This window comes from Ammospiza caudacuta, chromosome 6 (genome assembly GCF_027887145.1).
Source record: "Ammospiza caudacuta isolate bAmmCau1 chromosome 6, bAmmCau1.pri, whole genome shotgun sequence".
NCBI lineage: Eukaryota > Metazoa > Chordata > Aves > Passeriformes > Passerellidae > Ammospiza > Ammospiza caudacuta.
Window position 1 is genome coordinate 17,700,603 of NC_080598.1, and position 18,164 is coordinate 17,718,766.

At 39.8% G+C, this 18,164-nt stretch overlaps 2 protein-coding genes across 3 annotated transcripts in view; one reads left to right on the forward strand and one right to left on the reverse strand.

Moving 5' to 3' along the window:
* The window catches only part of KCNC1 (potassium voltage-gated channel subfamily C member 1), a 120,773-nt gene extending 116,020 nt beyond the window's left edge, over window positions 1-4,753 (forward strand). For both annotated transcript variants that reach the window (XM_058806473.1, XM_058806471.1), the window contains one exon: window positions 4,572-4,753. In XM_058806473.1, coding sequence (XP_058662456.1) covers window positions 4,572-4,753 — 182 coding nt within the window. The remainder of the gene's footprint in view (window positions 1-4,571) is intronic.
* SERGEF (secretion regulating guanine nucleotide exchange factor) overlaps window positions 1-18,164 on the reverse strand; it is a 141,345-nt gene that overhangs the window by 3,966 nt on the left and 119,215 nt on the right. The window lies entirely within an intron of this gene.

The window sequence follows — 18,164 nt, forward strand, 5'->3', positions numbered from 1 at the left end:
TGTTTCTTTTCTCATCCTGTCCCATCAGGACAAGAGACAGGAAACCAGAAATGTTCTGGTCACTTTGTATTACAAACTGCTCAGTGGAACATTGTTATAATAAATAGTTAGAGAAACAGTGCATTAGGACATTAACTTCTCAAATTAATAAACATATCCAGTGAAACATCTTTTGAAAAAACATCATAGAAAAATTTACAAGCTAGGGACCCCCTAGACAAGAACATCTTTCCTAAAACAATGATTGTGGAATCTTTTCTATACAAGCATGTCAAAAGGCCACCAAAATAGATTTTTCTACATGATTCCAATGATTGCTGAGGTCAGGGAAATGGGACAAGAGTGAAAACTGGCAAAAGAAAAATAGAAAGTAAGTAGGATTTATGAATGGTCTTACACAAAAATGCCTTGTACATCCATGGAGAGCTGGCAGAAATCTGAAGAGATGAAAGGGCAGCTGACAGATATGGAATGACAGGCCACAAAAATGTTTCTCATCACCATCAAGTCAGAAACAGGAAAGCCAAAAGGCAAAGAATTTTTGCTGTGCAAATGGAAGGCGTAACTGTACCACATCTGCCTGTAGAATATTCAGTGAAAGGTTTGTACATAGAAATAGCCAGATGCTTGACTTGTGTCAGAGAAAGCAGAACGTGCAGAAAACACACCAAGTCCATCTTTTGGACAGCAGCATATTAACAAAACTTGGAGGTGGGCTGGACAAAATGAGCATGGTCAAAGTGGCCAGGAGGGAACAAGTGAGTGAATCACTGGCACAGATGTGAAAGTCAGTAAAGACTGAAGGTAATGAAGCATCTATTTCAAAAATTACATAAAAGGAGTATCTGCAGAGTTAAAGGCAGACCCTAAGAAGAGCTAATAGCTAGCCTCTGGACAAAGGGCACCATTTAATGGTTTTTTCCTTTTCCCATGTTCTCCTCCCTTTCTTTTTTCCTTTTCTTCCTTTATTTCTGATTGCTTTTATCCCCCAGTTTATTGCTGATAAAAACACAGAACCAGCAGCCCTATATGCCTTCACAAGAAAATTCTGTTTCGATGTCTGTGCCAGACCTTCCCAGCATGGAAGAGCATTAGAAGGATGTGTATTAGAACATCTACAAATTGCTTCTAACAAAATTTAGACCAAGCACTGTAGCATGTTCTCAAACCAAAGGATTTGTGTTTGGTGAAGTGAGGGAAGATTACTCCATGTTAGTGGTTAAGTGAAACCACATATAATGTTGCATTTACTCTTCTCTTAAAACATGAGTACTCAAAGTACAAACCAAACCCACAGAATTCATATGGCAACACAGCAGAATCCCAAGGGAATTTCAGTTGCATTCACAGTGACTCTAATCAAAGTTCAGAGCCAGGTTAAGCAGGATTTTTCCAAAAACATTAAATATACAAGACAGAGGGACAACAAAATTCTGAGCAAATCTGTTTTGGTCAAACAACACAAGAAGGGGCTACTGCTCTCCTTCTGTCTGCAATAATTATCCAGGCTTTTTCTCAAGATAAGTGAAGTGACAACAACAATCTAGAGCTTCATTAAACTGGAGAAGAGTAAAATAAGTATTTCTAGGTAAAATAAAGCTGCAGAGATATAGTAAGAGAAAATTAGATAAGATAAAATAAGACTGGAGAGAATTCTGGAGAAAGAAGAGAATTAGAGTTGCTCCTTATTGCTGAGTGGAATCCTCAGATGGAAGAATCAATGTTAGCAAATAAGGCACTCTGGGTGAGATTCACTGCACTTAACTTCAGCCACCCAAAAAATCAAGCAACTTAGCTACAGATCAGTATGCTCTGTATTTCTCAAAAGCCAACAGAGATATCTGCATCTCTCCAGCAGAGTGAGAGATCCATCTCATGCAAACACTGGTGTGAAAATCAAATCTGTCTCACTACGGTGATAATAAAGGGAGACCAGGGGAGTCCCAGCCTTGGCATATCTATTTTATGCAGCTGAAGACAGGTCATATTAAATCACATCTTCACAACTGGTCTGAAGGCAAAGCAAGGAAAACTGGAAACAAGGAAGCTGCAAATATCACTGTAGCCTAGCTTCAGGCTACAAACAGTCTGCTTCTAAGCCAGCCTGTGGCATGGAGGCTTATCACTAAAATCTTTAAAAGCTCCTCTTTTCTTATTCTTCTTTCCCATTCCTTCTATCAGCAAATAAACAGAAGGTAGCCTTACAGACAAGCAAAGTATCTTGAAGTCAAGTTATTCAAGAGAGAGCTTCACATTTTAGGGAAATGTTAAAATGTTTTAGTACAGCTCTATTATATTGGCTATGTGCTCTTAGCAAAATTCCACAATACTTCAAATAATTACTTCTTTTTTTACCTTAAATTAGTGCTACTCTACTCTTTTGTTATAGACAAAGTTACAGTAGGTAGGAGACCAAAGCAGATCAAGTCACAACTCTTTAAACAGCATCAGGGCTGGACCACAAACAAAATTCAGGCATCTCAGCCACCTTCCCTTGATAATTTGAAAGCTGTAAAAACCTCTCAAAGAACAATGTAATACTACACAGAAGGAGATTTAGACTTTACTTCTCCCAGAGAGCTGCAAAACACAAATTACTATGTTTTTCTGGTTTTTTCAGGCCATCTGGTTGTTCAGGGTGTCACATAAAATAAAAGGCAATAAGCATCCCTCTAAACTTTTGTATTTTTAATAGCAACAACTCTGCCATTAGTGCAAAAGATCTGCAATTTTAAATTGTAAGAAACAGGCTTGATATAAAATTGCTTTCTGCAGAAAAACATGGAACTGTATTAGTAGTTAAAAGGGAAGTCTAGGCATTGTGCAAAATATCAATAAAGACAAAGCTTGGTAAGTGGAATGTATGATGGCATAATCTCAATACACAGCTGTACCTCCAAAACTAGGAAAGAACCATAAGAATCACATTCATTTTTTATTATGGAGACACATTTTCAAGGAGCAAGCTGTCATGTGCTCCAGGCAGCCCATCCAATTGCTGTTCAACCCACAGAAATGTGTGTCTGGCTTTCAAGGGAGTAATCAGACACATTGCAGTGCTAACACAATATACAGGTAAGAAACACCATACGTGTTTGATATTAAGTACACAGCCGTGGTGCTAAAGGCATGTTGATTTCAAAGTTAGCCTCCAGTCAACAACCTGCCCTCACTTCACCTTTACATCATTAGCAGCTCCCCTCAGGCAGTGGACCTAAACCACTCGAGTCCCCTCAGCAGAGGTTTTACACAAGTGAAAAGGGAGCTGACTTCAGGTCACATGTCTGTGGTTCATCCTGCCACCTGGAAAGAGCCACTTTCAATGTCCTCAAACAATTCTTCACAGCAAATGCACAAAGCCTGCACTGTGTGGACATCTCTAAACTAATATGTTATGTGAACTATTATTTTTTCCCAGCAGAAGCCCTGGTTTGTTATAGGACCTTCTCTCTGGCTACATTTCTATCTTGTGCAATACAGCAGGGACTTCAAACTGGGTCACGGCCTCAAGGCCAGCTGTCAGAATATCCAATTACAATCCATAACCACCTACTGAAGAGAGTCAGAAAATCAAATTGAGAATACAATATGCCTAGTGGGAGCTTAGGCATGTGCAGTACTGCAAAATGCAGCAATGAGGCTACACATCTCCTTTGCACTTAAATTTCACTTGGGAAAGTCTAACTTCTAGTTTGTACTTCGATGTCAGTGTCTACCCCACAAACAGCAAACAAAAGAGCAGTACAGAGCACATCTAATCTTTTCTGTTTCATTTCCACAGCATATAAGTAGCCAGGAGTTACAAAATGGGAAGGGAAAGGAATCACGTCTATGATAATTTCCAAGGGAAATGTAGCCCATCTGCCACAGCCTGCAAACTGTCTGTGGAGAAGGAGCCCCACATCCAACAATGCAGAGAAGTGGGGAAAAACACAGTAAGATGTCACTTAGCAAAAAAAGCTGTAGCAGATCCATGCAAGCCTGCTGTGCATTTTCCTGTGCACTGTTTTTAGCATCAGGCAAATCACTGAGCCCACCCCTAGAGGAAGTGCTATCTTGCCAAATTACAATGACAATAGAAATTTTGTTCTGTTCTCGCAGGGCACTTCAAAGCAGGAGCTGAATGGCTCACTGCACAAATTAATATGTATCTATTTGAAAGAATCACTCCACATTACATCAAATAAACAGTTTAGGTTACCACTCAGTCTAGTTTATGATAGAATTTATTTTTTTCTTCTCAGCTATGCACAGTCATTTTGAACCAAAAAAAGAGGAAGAAATTTGCAAAATTATATCCTAGGATTTAAAAAACAACAGACTTGCAACTACAGATTTCTTGGGCAGATGCACCCGTGCAGTTTTGTGGTGAAACTGAAGCCCTGTAGGATGGAGATGGTTGCTTTGCTCTGTGTAGGTAGCAAGGACGGAAATCTACTGCAAGGATTATCTGCTCACATTTCTGTTTCCATGGGGAAACATGAATGGTATTAACTATGCCTAAAGCTCACAGGTGCTGCACGAGGTTTTTGTTTTGGTTTTACTCAAACTTGTCAATTCCTTCCCAACAGGAAAGCATCTCCAACTCAACACAGAACAAAACCTGGGCTCACGACTTTGTGCAAGACTGAACGTTACTGGTCCACTGACAATACATGAGGATTATATCATACACGAAGCAGCTGCAGTGCAGAGAGGATTAAGCATTAAAGATGCTTTTTTCTACACCTGTAGAAGACAAGAAAATCTTTGAATTTTGGTCACTTAAGTACAGGACAAACACCTGACAGAAATTAATTAATGGAGAGATTTGTCCTGAAGCTCTATCCGTGGCACTAGTGTCTGTTCCATCAGGATATCAGACATGGCAGAGAGTGATATTCATTCAGAACTTACATCCCTGCCTCTCACAGTGACAGGCATTCAATGTGTCACAATGCTTAAACTTTGTATGACCAGAACTAGACAATCACAGTCTCACCACAGAGCCAGAGACTGCAGTTTCATGACCCTCTGTACTATGTGAAACAGAACATGCAGAAAATAACTTACACCCAGTGCTTAGTAAGAGGTCCCCCACGCAAGGCAGAATGTCAGAGCTCATGTAGAAGAGCGTGAGTTATCCAAGTGTCCCATGGGACCATGTGGTGCCAGGGCCATTTGTGCCCATGCATTCTGGGCAGTAAAGCATTACCACCTCAAATTTGCACACACTTCAAACTGACCTAAGTGATGACATAAAGAAAAGGAGGGGACAGCTGTGATTCATCTGACCTACAACGTTACCACCAAGACCTAGAACGGAAGGGCATCTTCAGCGCAGGCCTAGGAAAAGTCATAGATGAACACAGAAGCAAGAATCTGAGAATCCCCTCAAATTGCATTCCAGACCTACATGTAGCTTTCACAGCACTAAGCAAATCAAAGAGCAGGAGAAAGGACAGTCAGCAGGATGAGCAGGCGCACGCAGGTGAAATGGGGCTTCTTCCTACTTTGCTGGCCGAAGTCTAAAACAAGAGACCCCACTGGGCTCTCAGGAATTCTCTCATCAAGGAAGAACAGCTAGGGTGGAAAAGGATATTTTGGAAATGCTTTGGTGCTTAACATATTTCATACAGCGACCCTTTGTAGAACACTGGTCTATTTATAAGCATGAACTTTAAGGCAACCACACAGACCAGGCTATAGATGACTGTCAGTCCTTGGCAACTTATAGAAAATACTTATGATATAACAAAAACTGAAGAGATGGTCCATATGGTTACATTTACCTACAATTTCCTCTCTTCTGACTGCTATTCTCTTCCCTCTGAAGGGCTGTTTGCACTGAACAAAAGTGAGTGTTCTGGGATTTATCTCTGAAGGTATCTTTTTCTGCAGAACACAATTCTCCAACTCAGAACCAAGAATTTAAATGTGTAAACCTTCCACATGGACATCTTATGTAAAATAGCTTTGTGTTTAAATGGGCTTTAGTTTGAACTTCTCCCTTTCATTGTCCCTTAGCAATTTGCAAGGCTGCATTTTGGTCAAATTTCAAGACACACGATATGAATGTGCATTACTGTTGAGTGAAGTCTAAAAAAACTGCTTGTTGATATTAAACAAGTGAGGGCTTTTTCCCCCCACCATGCTTAACAAGTAATCTGAGATCAATTCCAGCAGTCATAAGCTAGTGTTAGAAATGCAAAGAGAGAAATCAAGGAAACAAGTGGTGTTTGAGTTGCTGAGTTTCTGATTGAATTGGTAGATTTTCTCACTGCTACGCAAACATCGGCACAGAACAAAAATAGCTGCAGCTCAGTAGTGCTGATATTAGGATGCCTTATTTTGCAAAGTTTCAAGTTGTGATCTTGGTGTGTCACAATGGCTCAGATGGTGGCACCCCTGCAAGTGTCACAGTGCAGTTGTAACAGTGACAGCACTGTAATACTGCACTGTGAGAGCTTTAAAATACATAGCTCAATAAAAGCTGTAGCATAGCTGTAGTCAGAGAGAGTTCAGGGTGAACTAACCCTCCTTTCTGGGCAGGATTTGTGGATTGCAAGTTTCCTCTGTGCTGCAACTATTGTACTTGAGTTAACCCACTTGTACCTGGTTCAACTGTGCCTACTTGCACTGTACTGTAGTGCAAGCGCAGGTCTAATAAAACTCCTGTGGGTCATGTGCCTTGTCTTGTCTGTCTGTCTCAGTCTGTGCCTATTGTTACAGGGACTCTTATACTCGCCACTGTGTGGGAGTTTGAATGGGGTAACTCTAGACCTGCTCAGACACAACAAGGGTTGGGTCATTTGAGCACCTAAAAAAGGAGTCAAAAGTGGTAACATTCTCACATTCACACTGATGCCATTTGCAGCCACTGTTGCCCTCTGCCTCATACAATATTGTTCTGTGAACTAACAGGACCCATTTCAAAAAAGAAAACAGACAGCTGACAGAGCTATGACAAATGATGAAACCAAGCAATAAAAAAAACAGAAAAAAAATTCCCATGATTCAGACATCAAACACAAACCATAGAGAGGTTTACATCAAGTGTGTGCACCAAAGGCAAGCCATGCTTTCTCAGAAGAGCTGATGAAACACAATGCTCTTACCCAAGGTTGGCTGTGCATGGCTGAGCTGGTGCTCATTTCCAATGGCAATACTGAAGAAAAACAATTCAAAAAATCACCACAACTAAACCTCATACAAACTGAAAAGTATTAACACCACAAACTGCACCCTCAGTCTCATCCACACGGCTAAGCCGTTAGTCTGATTTCTGCCAAGCAGCACCAAGTGGTCCGGCTCTTCCTATTTCTTAAGGGCTAGGAAAAGATCAGGAACTTCAGTCATATCACCGTGTTGAGAAACTTACACAAAGTAATGAGCCAAATAATGTGTACCAGATGGGATGCATGAATTTTCTCCACAGGTAAGCAATAGCTAGGGAGACCAGGACCATAGGAATAACAACTCTATTCTTTTAAATGTATTTTTAAAGCAAGATTTCACTTAGTGTCACATTTCACTAAGAATTCTGGGAAAAGTAAGCAAATGGTCAAAACTGGCTATGAAAGAAAAAGTGGGAGAACTCTATAGCCAGCTATAATTAAAAACAAGTACTATACCATTAAGAATTAAAAATGGTCAGGAAGAGAATCAAAGCAGACAGCCTCAAAAGGAAAGTGCCTATAAGGCAGGATTGGATCTGCTTCTCCAATCATCATTTCAAAATCATACATGACTATTGAGTGAGGTCTGGGGGAATTGCTTGTTGATATTAAGCAAAGAAGAGTTCTGCCATCAATACGTGTTAAAACCAAAGGCGAGTTTGCTTAGATGGAAACAGCTTTTGACATCACTTCTGGTGCAGAACAGAGATTCTGGGCAACATGTAAAGCATAGCTTGCAAACTTTTATCTTTTTTTATCTGCATGGACCAATTTTACCCTATTCTCTATTACTTTTATTCACTGAACTATTTCATTACAAACCCATAATTCTTGATGGAGAAAACAAAGCTTAAATTTCAAAACCAAGCTGGCAAAATACGACCACTTCAAGCAACACCCAGGGCTAAACAGATCCCAACCCTGAGTGGCCCAGAGCAGATTATGGGTGTGCATTTTTTACATATTCAGGCCAGGTAGTCAGAAAATAACCTTGCTGTAGCCCAGCTTCTTCATATTTCTACTTTCACCCTCCTCTGTGGGTCAGATATCCACACATTCACCCTTCACATCCTTCTTACCTAATCTTCCCTAGAAGTGCACAAGGCAAGGAGAAAAACATTGGCACAATTTGGGATGCCACTGGGTGGGAAGTGACACCATTTCAGTTGTTCTGATTAGGAAAGGCAAAAAATATCCCTTACACATAATGTTCAAGGTACATTTTGGGGACACCTCACCACTGTGCCTCCATCAGTAGAAGACTCACCTAAATTCTGAAGTGGGGGTAGTTCCTTAAGCAGAGAGAATATATCAAGTCAGTCCTTGGAAGAAAGACGAGCACAAAACAGTGTCCTGAGATGAAAAATTCCTGCAACCAATGCTGTGAGATGTTTGCTGAAAGTTTCTGCTCTGCTACATTTTTTGGGTGCTGGCAAATTAGCTGTACAGAAAACAGCATTCACGCATCAGGTGCAAGGATCCAAGGCTGGAAAGTAAAATCTGTCTTTGGCACCACAACAGGGAGAACAGCTGATGGGCAGAGGGATTCAGAGGCACCATGCCAGCTCCAGAAGGTTGGAGACCAGAATGGACAAGGCAAGCTGGGTCCCTGAGACGCCGCTCAGCACTTTCCCATCTGATCCTCTGCATAACCTCAGGGAGAAGAAGAAACTAGCTGGACTGAAGACAGAAATATCTGACACCACTTTGGAAGGATTATATCTACCAGAGACATGGAATAACAAAGTATTCTTCAAAAGAAAAAAGATAAACAAAACAAATACTTCAATCTCTGAAATAATATTTGACCAAATTAAAAATTCAGGAGCTTTGCTCTCCTCACTTGGAGGAAACAGCAGCACTGGAAATGTGAGGTCTCCATACATTAGCCTAACTGCTCTTTCCTGTGTCCATGCAGAAAGCCAGTTTCTTCCATTTTATATTTGGCACTAGACTAATTACACAGCAGGAGCAGACATAGAAGGCAGCCTAGAAAGAAAGGGAGGCAGAAAAGGATTAGGTAGATTTTAAAGCCACATTTGGCCCTATAACAAATATTTATCATTACTCACAGAGAAAAAGCAATAGCATGATAACCTTTAAAGCAATAGATAATAATACTGAGAAAATAGTGTAAAAGACAAAAATCCAATCAAGCTCAAACTTCTAGTAAAACAGTAAGCTTCAGTACGCAGCAAGAAAAGCAACAGATGACATGCTTGCATGTCCACAGGACTGTGTATATAACATCCAAACAAATGAACACTTTACAAAGTAGTTCTCACTAACCTGCAACAGGAATATGAGAGAAGCTGAATTTATTCTTTACACTGCTGGAAAACAGAACAACCAAATATGAAAACAACAAAGCCAGACAATATTGAGATGTTTTCTTAAATCATTTTGAAATGTTTTTTTCTCTTCTCGTAATAACTTAAGGCCTGCTGAACACCAATCATGAAAATATTCCTTGTACAGTACAGCTAAGAGATCCTTACTTTACAGGCTCACTTACTAATAGAACTGTAGTTCTGTTCATGGGTGAACCAAAATGCAATTCTCATGATTCTGGAAAATGAACTCCATCTCAGTGAGACCCAATAGATGGAAGTTTCTTAAATCTATTCAAGAACAGATGAAGCAAGAATAAGAATTTTAAGCGTTCAATCAACCTAGCAGAAGTGATTCATGTTCCAAATTAATCTAAAGATTTAAAAATGCTTGAATTCTCTGATTTAGACCCTTTTCATTTCTTTTAATTTTTTTTTTTCTTGGGGGGAGAGGGAGGAGGCACTAGCAGCATTTTAAAGCTCTCTGTAATAATTACTGACACAAAAAGGTCAAAAATAAAAAAATACTTTAAAATACTACAAAGGATACAAGAACCATCCAGGTCAAATAATTTCAAGATGACCATAGCTAACGATGTGTCTTTTTTTTGGTCCAAAACCAGATATTAAAAAGGATTAGAACATGAGTGGCAATACTACTTAATATTTGTGTTTGCAAAATATTTCTATGTACACATACAGACATGTAGCCTACGTATAACTAGGGATGTTTGCTAAACAGATTTCATGCTTTCAGACCCTGCATAGACAGCAACAACGTGATTTCTGTCATTTGTAGCACAACATGATCTCTGTCTCTGCACACATCCCTCTGCAGATGTTCACTGGTGTTTTGGAGTACCTGAGTTTCTACAAGTGGGATTAATCTTGCCCAAGCCCAAAACATCCATGGTGTATGTACCTGTGCATGCACACAGACATCCTCCACAGAGGAATCGAAATCATCTCACACTCCAGTGACAAACAGGCTGTTTTAGAGTGGAGTTCATCTCACCCAAAGCAAATATTTGAAGTGAAAACCAGCATACTTTTACCCATCTCTTCCTCTTCACTGCCTACAGATAGCTGACTGGCTCAGGCAGAGTTTCAAGTCAAAGCAAGCAGACCTTGCCCCAGACGCCCAGCCCAACCTGCTCTACAAACTTGCTGCCAGGAGACACTAAACTTTCTGAAAAATTAGATGCTTCCCAGGCAAAATCAGAAACCCACTGACATTTCAAATCTTTAAACAATTTTGAACATACTTATGTAACCTGTCCAAAATGTCATCTATGCACAGAAAACTCTAAATGTTGTCAACCTAACAAAACCTTCTATAGCAAGACTGTGAGCTCTGCATTAGGAGCCCCTTCAGCACCAAGCTGTGCCCTCCTATTTTTACTGCATCTTTGGTATCTTTAGCTCATTCAAATATATACCAAAGGGACTTCCCAAGCTTTTTCAGCTACCTGATGGATTGTTACACATTTCTGCATGAGAATGCCTATTATTATGGAGGAAACACATTACATTGGAGTAATTTCTTAAGAAATGGGAATTATTCTTATTTAAGTAGTAGCTATTGCTTCAAACACTTTAAATTACTGTGTTGAAATATGGTTTGAATACTCTTGGTTGCTCTGATTTTCAACACCTTCTCTCCTAGCCAGCATGTCTTGCTGAAAGGTTGCTCATGGAATTGTTTACTTTGCAGCATGAAAGGTTATCTTTTTCAGAAATTTCTTAGGAAGTCTTTCTAATTAATTAGTCTACAGTTCCCACAGCGCTTTATTGAATTCAATTCTTTTTTTTTAACTAGGTGTTGTGGGTTTTTTGGCTTGGTTGGGGTTTTTTTATTTGTTTTAAAAAGCTCCCAAAGCTCTCTCAGGCTGAAATATTTCTTGCTTTCTCTGCAAGAGATGCTTTTTGGATGCTTTTGCTACTGAGAAATTTTCTTGGCTCTCCAGGGGACAATTAAACAATGACAACATTGTATTCAGCCCAAAGCATAATTCTATTTTTGAAAGTTTCATTTGACTAACATGATACTGACCACAACTTTCCATCCACAAGGCAATGTAATTTAAGTTCAGCCTCATGTCAGTGTGCACTGGCTCAACCCAAGTCCCGGAGGTGCAAAAACTGCTTAGCTGGCAATGTGATTAGGTAACCAGTTCTCCTTCAGCCTGGCTACATGGATGGGTTCAAAGCTGCTTCTCCAACTGGTAATCAGCAAAGGTCTTAACAGGATTTAAGAAGCAAAGGCAAGCCTTGATGGGAAAGGCAAAGGGGACCAATTTCTTATCCTTGAAATGAAAAAAGAAGCCATGAGGAAAAAAGTTTGAGTGCAACTGAAAGCAAAACCCTGAGTCATGACTAATTCCTTCATTTCCAGCTGTTTCCATTACTGACGCTTTGCTCCTTTTAGCCGTGTGACTTCAAACTTTCTCATTACAGAGGAAGAATTGCCCTGCACAAAGCACAACTACAATCCTCCCTCCTGAGCTCTGAAGGGATCTGGTCAGACCTTCCCTCTGACAAATGGCAGAAACCATCACAAGAAGCAGCAGACAGCAGGGGACTTAACCTCTGAGTGCAGCATTACTGGCTAAAGGCTACTCACTGACTCTGCTCTTTCTCCATTTCCCCACCTCATTGTAGCTACTTTAGGTTGTTATCTCTTCAGGCCAAGGGTCTACTGCATGGTCTCCTCTCACCTTGAGCCCACAGATGTTCTGTAATGAAAATAAATAATGAAAAAGCTCTAAAAATCTCTATTGTATTTAATCATCCGTGGATGATTTAGATTTTAGATTCACAGTGCTCTGTAAATCTGGAACTTGAGAAAAGAAATGAAAATAAAACCCCAAAGTGAAGGTGTTGTTTGGTTCACCTGTGTTTAAAATACACTTGAAAAAATGAACAGTCAAATTTAACATAAGACATTATGCACTTAATTATCCTTTCTCACATGGTGACTGACATGAAATAAACCCATATTACTTTATTCAGTTGTGAAAAGAACTTAAGGAAGGAATCATTAAGGCAAGGGTGACTTATATAGGCCTGCTTTTAAGGAATGATTTCCTTGCAAAATGCTCCTCAGTGCTTTTTTTCCCCATCTATAGTCCAGGGATATCTGACTATCCCAGGGAACATTTTAGAAGTTCACTATTTACAGGAGTAATTCATACAACATCCTTAAATTAATGGCCATTCAGGACAGAGGAAAGAAAATAATACAAAGTGAAAGCAGAACTAGTTAAGCACAGAGAAGCCATGCTAAAAGCCATTTGAGGGCTCCTGAATGCATATGGGATCTGTTGAGACAAAAAGCTATTGCTAGGAGTCAGCGTTGATTTCCACACTTGTGCTGCACAGACCCTGAGGATTAAGTGAAGCACGGAATTCCAGAGTGAGGAGAAGAGCAGCATCCTGAGAGCGTGACACTTCTGCCTCTGTGGAGGGTACAGCTCACAGGGCTGTAAAAGGCATCTTCCTCCTTTTTTTATGGAGGCATCATCTATGAACTGAGATGCTGTTTAATTCATTTTGGCACTTATTTCTTACCTTCCTCTTTCTGTGTCCAGCACCTCTTTCCCCCTGAAAATATGTCTTTTGTTTGCTCTCCCTGCTGTCCTCATCCATGCAACATTTCTGCAGACCTCTGCATGAAGACAGCATTAGCTGAAAATGCATCAGTGCAACAGAGAATCTGCTTGGTACCTGCTCACCAGGAGCATCTCTTTTAATCTTTCTCTGCCAATAAAGGATTTTAGGGGATTGCAGGTGGTTTACTTTCTGTGCAGGAGGCTAAGAGCCGCACTGTGTAACTATAGCGACAACTACCGTGAAAGCTCTCGATTTTAATTGACACGCCTTGCAACACCCCATGGAAAAATTTATACAATTAGAGAAACAGAAAATTAAACATCCTAAAGGCCAAAGGAAAATATTGTGGTGATCTGCATCTCCATGCATTGCTTAAATACTTCCTCGTGGCAATTTGCTTCTTTTACTGTATAGCGGTAACATTAAAATAGCATTTTAAAATTCGCAGTTTCAACAGTGATTTAAGCCTTCACAATGCCAAAACAGAAGATACACTTGCAATCAGCTCAGGAAACACTATAGCACATTGCTGTATTTGACAAAGATTCATCACTGGGAAACTGACACTACATAAATGAAGAGAAGAATAAGGTGCACACATTTTTACACAGAGTAACAAACATTTGCATAGGGATATACTGAATTATTCATCTCCGACAGACAAGACAAAAGACACATCTTTCTAAAAGGCATTTCTCTATCCAAAGGATATGCATTTTAAAGGATTTTCCTCTGCTCACAGCAGTTGAGAACTGCGTGAAAATGATACTGAGATCCTTTGTCCCAGTCTTAAGAGTTCTGTGACTTGATAGACAAGTTTGACATTCCAAATCCAACAGAACAATTTTAAGCTCACAGCAAAATATGAATATGCTGCAGTCTGAAATTGCCTCAAATATCCTGGAAAGTTACCAAATCACTTATGTCAAGCTTGAAAATGCCACCTCTAAATGTGCTTCCAAGGCCATGATCCACCGTGCTGGAAAATTGATCCTTGCCAATGGCCAACATTTATATCCTTAACCTTTACTACATTGCTTCAGTTTTCTCCAACAGCTTCAACAATATGAATCCAAAACACTTCCAAAGATTTTAACAATTACCACCAGACTGAGAGCTAGACCTGCAAAAACCTTGACGTTATTGACAAAGTGGATTTGTATGGTCACAGGAATTGCCAGTTTTGCAGTCAAGGAATGGGACCAAAACACTTTACCCCAGCTGCCAGGTCTCACTTCCTGCTCTGCTGCCACGATTTATTTCTCTCAAAAAAGCACAATAATCACAACTACTTTTTTATTTTAATCATCATCCAAAATGAAAATATTTAATAGCAAGGTTTAGGGAAAATACTGAGCTGTTAATATAGCTCTACTGAATCTAATACTCTTGCAGTACACAATGCAATCCTGGCAGCCTGGAAAGGATGAAAATGATGTGTTGCTATGGAAACAAGAAGGCACATGTTTAGGTTGCTCATCCCTGAAGAGTTGCCCCACCAGTATCTTAAAGTCTGCTAATAAAATTTTAATCAATTATTAGAATAAAGTGAATTTTACCTCCTGTTGGACACCAGAATCTTGGTTTACATACTGTCATGCTCTTTTAATGTTCCCTGCATCCAGCTATGCTCTACAACATTAAGAATTAATTTATTCACAAACAATGTTAGCATGCACTTTTCTAGTTCAGCTACTTAAAATGGTTATTCCACACAGCAATAGATACCAGCTTCCCAAATTAAAATCCTGTGCATGTAGGAAGTTGCTTTTTAATTTATTAATCAATATGCCCTACCTCCTCCTCCTCCTCCTTCAAAAAAAGCAACCACATCAACTCAATAAATCAGGTCTTTGATTATTACTGGCTTAAGACCATTGACCAGGGATATGCCCATTAAGAATGTGACAATTAGCCCAGTGCCAGTGTTGTCACTCACCAGACACACTAAACATCTGCTGCTTCCTAGAAATTATAGCTTCCATCTAACCATGACATACCTGCAGACAGATCTTTCAAAACATTGGAGCTTACAAAGTAAAAATGCATTTCCAGACAGCCAAACAGAAAACAGGCCAAGTTATTTGCTGGCAAATCTCCACTTATTTCACTATAATCATAGCAGAGCATCTGGCTCCAAACATGCAGCCACTAATTATCTGTACAGTTAACTATGTCAGTACACTTATTTGTTATTATACTGGGAAATCAATAAGCAAGACTTGGTTAATGCTACTATTACTCTATTAAATCATTCTTTACAAATAACTGAGGACAATGTTAAGACTACCAGTATGGTAATAAACAGTTAACAAGCTCTCTATTCTGGATCACAAAACAGCAAAGCAAAGCTGAAAAGACAAGAAATCCATACTGTGAACAAACAGGTGCATTTTTTTCTCTAATGTAGTTGTGGTTTAACTTGGCAGGCATTCCCTCACTGCCCCCCAGTGGGATGGGAAAGAGCACTGAAAACTTGTGTCACGAGATAAAGACAGCTTGATAGGACAAAAAAGGAGGAAAGAATAATAATAATAAAAGAAGAATACACAAAAACAAGTGATGCACAATACAAGTGCTCACCATCCCCCAGCTGATGCCCAGCCAGTCCCCTAAGCAGCAGCAGCTCCCCTCCCAAATTTTTGCTGAGAATGATGCCATATGGTATGAAATATCCTTGTGAGCAGTTTGGGCTGGCTGTCCCTGGCCATGGCCCCTCCCAGCTCCTTATGCCCCCTCTCCCAGCCTACTCAAAAGAACTAAATCCTCAGTGTGTTATCAACATTTTTCTCATCTGAAATCCAAAACACAGCACTTCACCAGCTACTGGAAGAAAATTCACTATCCCAGCTGAAACCATGACAAGAGTCATACATTATAAATTATTATCTTAAAATTTTAATTAATTTCCATTCATGTATACAATATTCCTCTGTTTCAGCATTCCTGGTAGGACTCCAGTGGTTCATTCAGACAAGTCATTCAGGAAGAAAACCAACTCTCAGACCTACCAACCATAAATCTTTACTGCACTGAGATCTTGAATCAGAATATTGGAAGTACCAATGTTAGAAGAGATATGAGTGACAGCAGGAACAATATGTCCTTTAAAGAAGCCAGACTTATCTGGTTTCAGCTTCAGAGATATCAAGTAGGGGTGATTTTCCATACTCTGCTCCCAGAACACACCAGCACTGTCAAGAATATGGCTGTCTGTATCCACTGTTATACTCAGGATTCAAGTGTTCTAAAAAACCCCTGAAACTAATCTCCTGATCAACTGTACAAGATTTTTAAGGTGTTAGTTATTTTTAAACTAAACTTGAAATACACTGATTTCCTCCAATAACACTCCCATTTCCTTTTCCTGGCTTTGTAATTAACATGAAAACATAATAACTGCAGGCACAGCCCTCCCCCAAACCAGGATCCCACTGTGTAAGCATTACGCAGTAGCTATATTTCTTCTTCCCCTAAGGTATCCACTGTGATATTTTAAAAGATTTATTTGCTTACAGCTAAACAGATGATATTTACTCACATTACAAAACTCCTGTCATACAACTCCAGCATTATTTAACCACCTTCTCTTAGGAGACAACCAAGGACAGCAGGTCAGGACAGTGACACGCTGTCTTGGAAAGGCTCACACAAAGTACACGCACATTGTCCCTTCTCCAACCATGCAAAAATAACCTGAACAAAACCATTATTCAGTTTCATCAGCAGTGCAATATACAACCAAATTTCTGAGTATTTTGCTAAATAAGTACGTTCATTTACCCCTTCAGCAATAAAAAGCAGGATCTCAGCAGTACAGCAGTTCCCCTTGGCTCAGAAGGTCAATATGACAGTACTCCATTCCTGTTACTTTTTAAGGGTTTAGCTGCTGCCTGGGCATCTCCACTGGCTACCAAACTATTTCCAAATGTCCTTCCACCCAGGCATCTGTCTCTCCAAAATTTTGGAGACAAACAGCCTATGGGAAAGTGAGAATGACATAGTGACATTTGGAGTACAGTGCCCCCAGCATCCCTTCCTCATGAAAGTTCCTTTTAGTCGTGACACTTGAGCTAATTTATGTCATTTTATTGCCTGAAAGCCAGTGTGGCCTAACCACTTTCCTCTTTTCCATGTCTGTATTTTAAACCCAACTTACTGTTCAGAACTTTGATGGATCCCAGGCAAGAACAGCTTCAGGACATGGAACAATTTAGTCTGAACCTCTGGAGATTGTCTGCTTAACCTCTCTGCTTGAGTGCCTACTACTACAACTACTCCCATGCCTTGAAATTTCTGCACTGCTATCTTAGACTTTGCACCAGGCACAGTACCCAGAGAGACAGCTGGATGCAATTGGGTACTCTGAGGCAGCTTAAGGTTTGCTCATCTCAACCAAATTTCCCATTTTTCCAAACTTGTGGGATCTTGCTTTTCCTCCACTCACACTTCTCTCCAGACAAAAATCCTCATTCTTGCTGAGAAACTCAGTGTTACTCTGCAAAAAATCCTATGCACTAGCCAGCTCCAAAATAGTGTAATTTTCAAAAAGGATTAGATTTTCAGCTCTTTTTTCTTTACTTTAAAAAGCACACATACAGCTACTTTCTGCAGATGGAGTAAAACATACCATGTGAATATGACAGATTGGCTTTCTCATTGGACACTGAAGGGTTGCTATGATTCAGACATTATGCTTTAATATTTAAACTTCCACAAGCTGCAGATATGCTGATATAAGAACAAACGTCAGAAGGCTGACGTTTCTGAGATCCATCTCAGAAAAAGGTCAACTACACACTCTGAAATCAGGTTCTGTTTCTGTCCATTGGAATTTGACAGATTTCAGCCACTTGGGTAAGAAAAGATTGCCAAAGAGGAATCCAGCACCACAGTGCAGCTTTCAAACACTCATGAGGAAAGACTATACTGTCATTTCCTTTGTCCTTACTGGGAGATGTAAGAAATAGCAAATTGCTTTATTTATATACATTGGGCCCCTGGGTTCCTTTGCTTCCAAAGTCCTCTTTTTACACAGATCCACATTTATTTACTGCTTAAATTT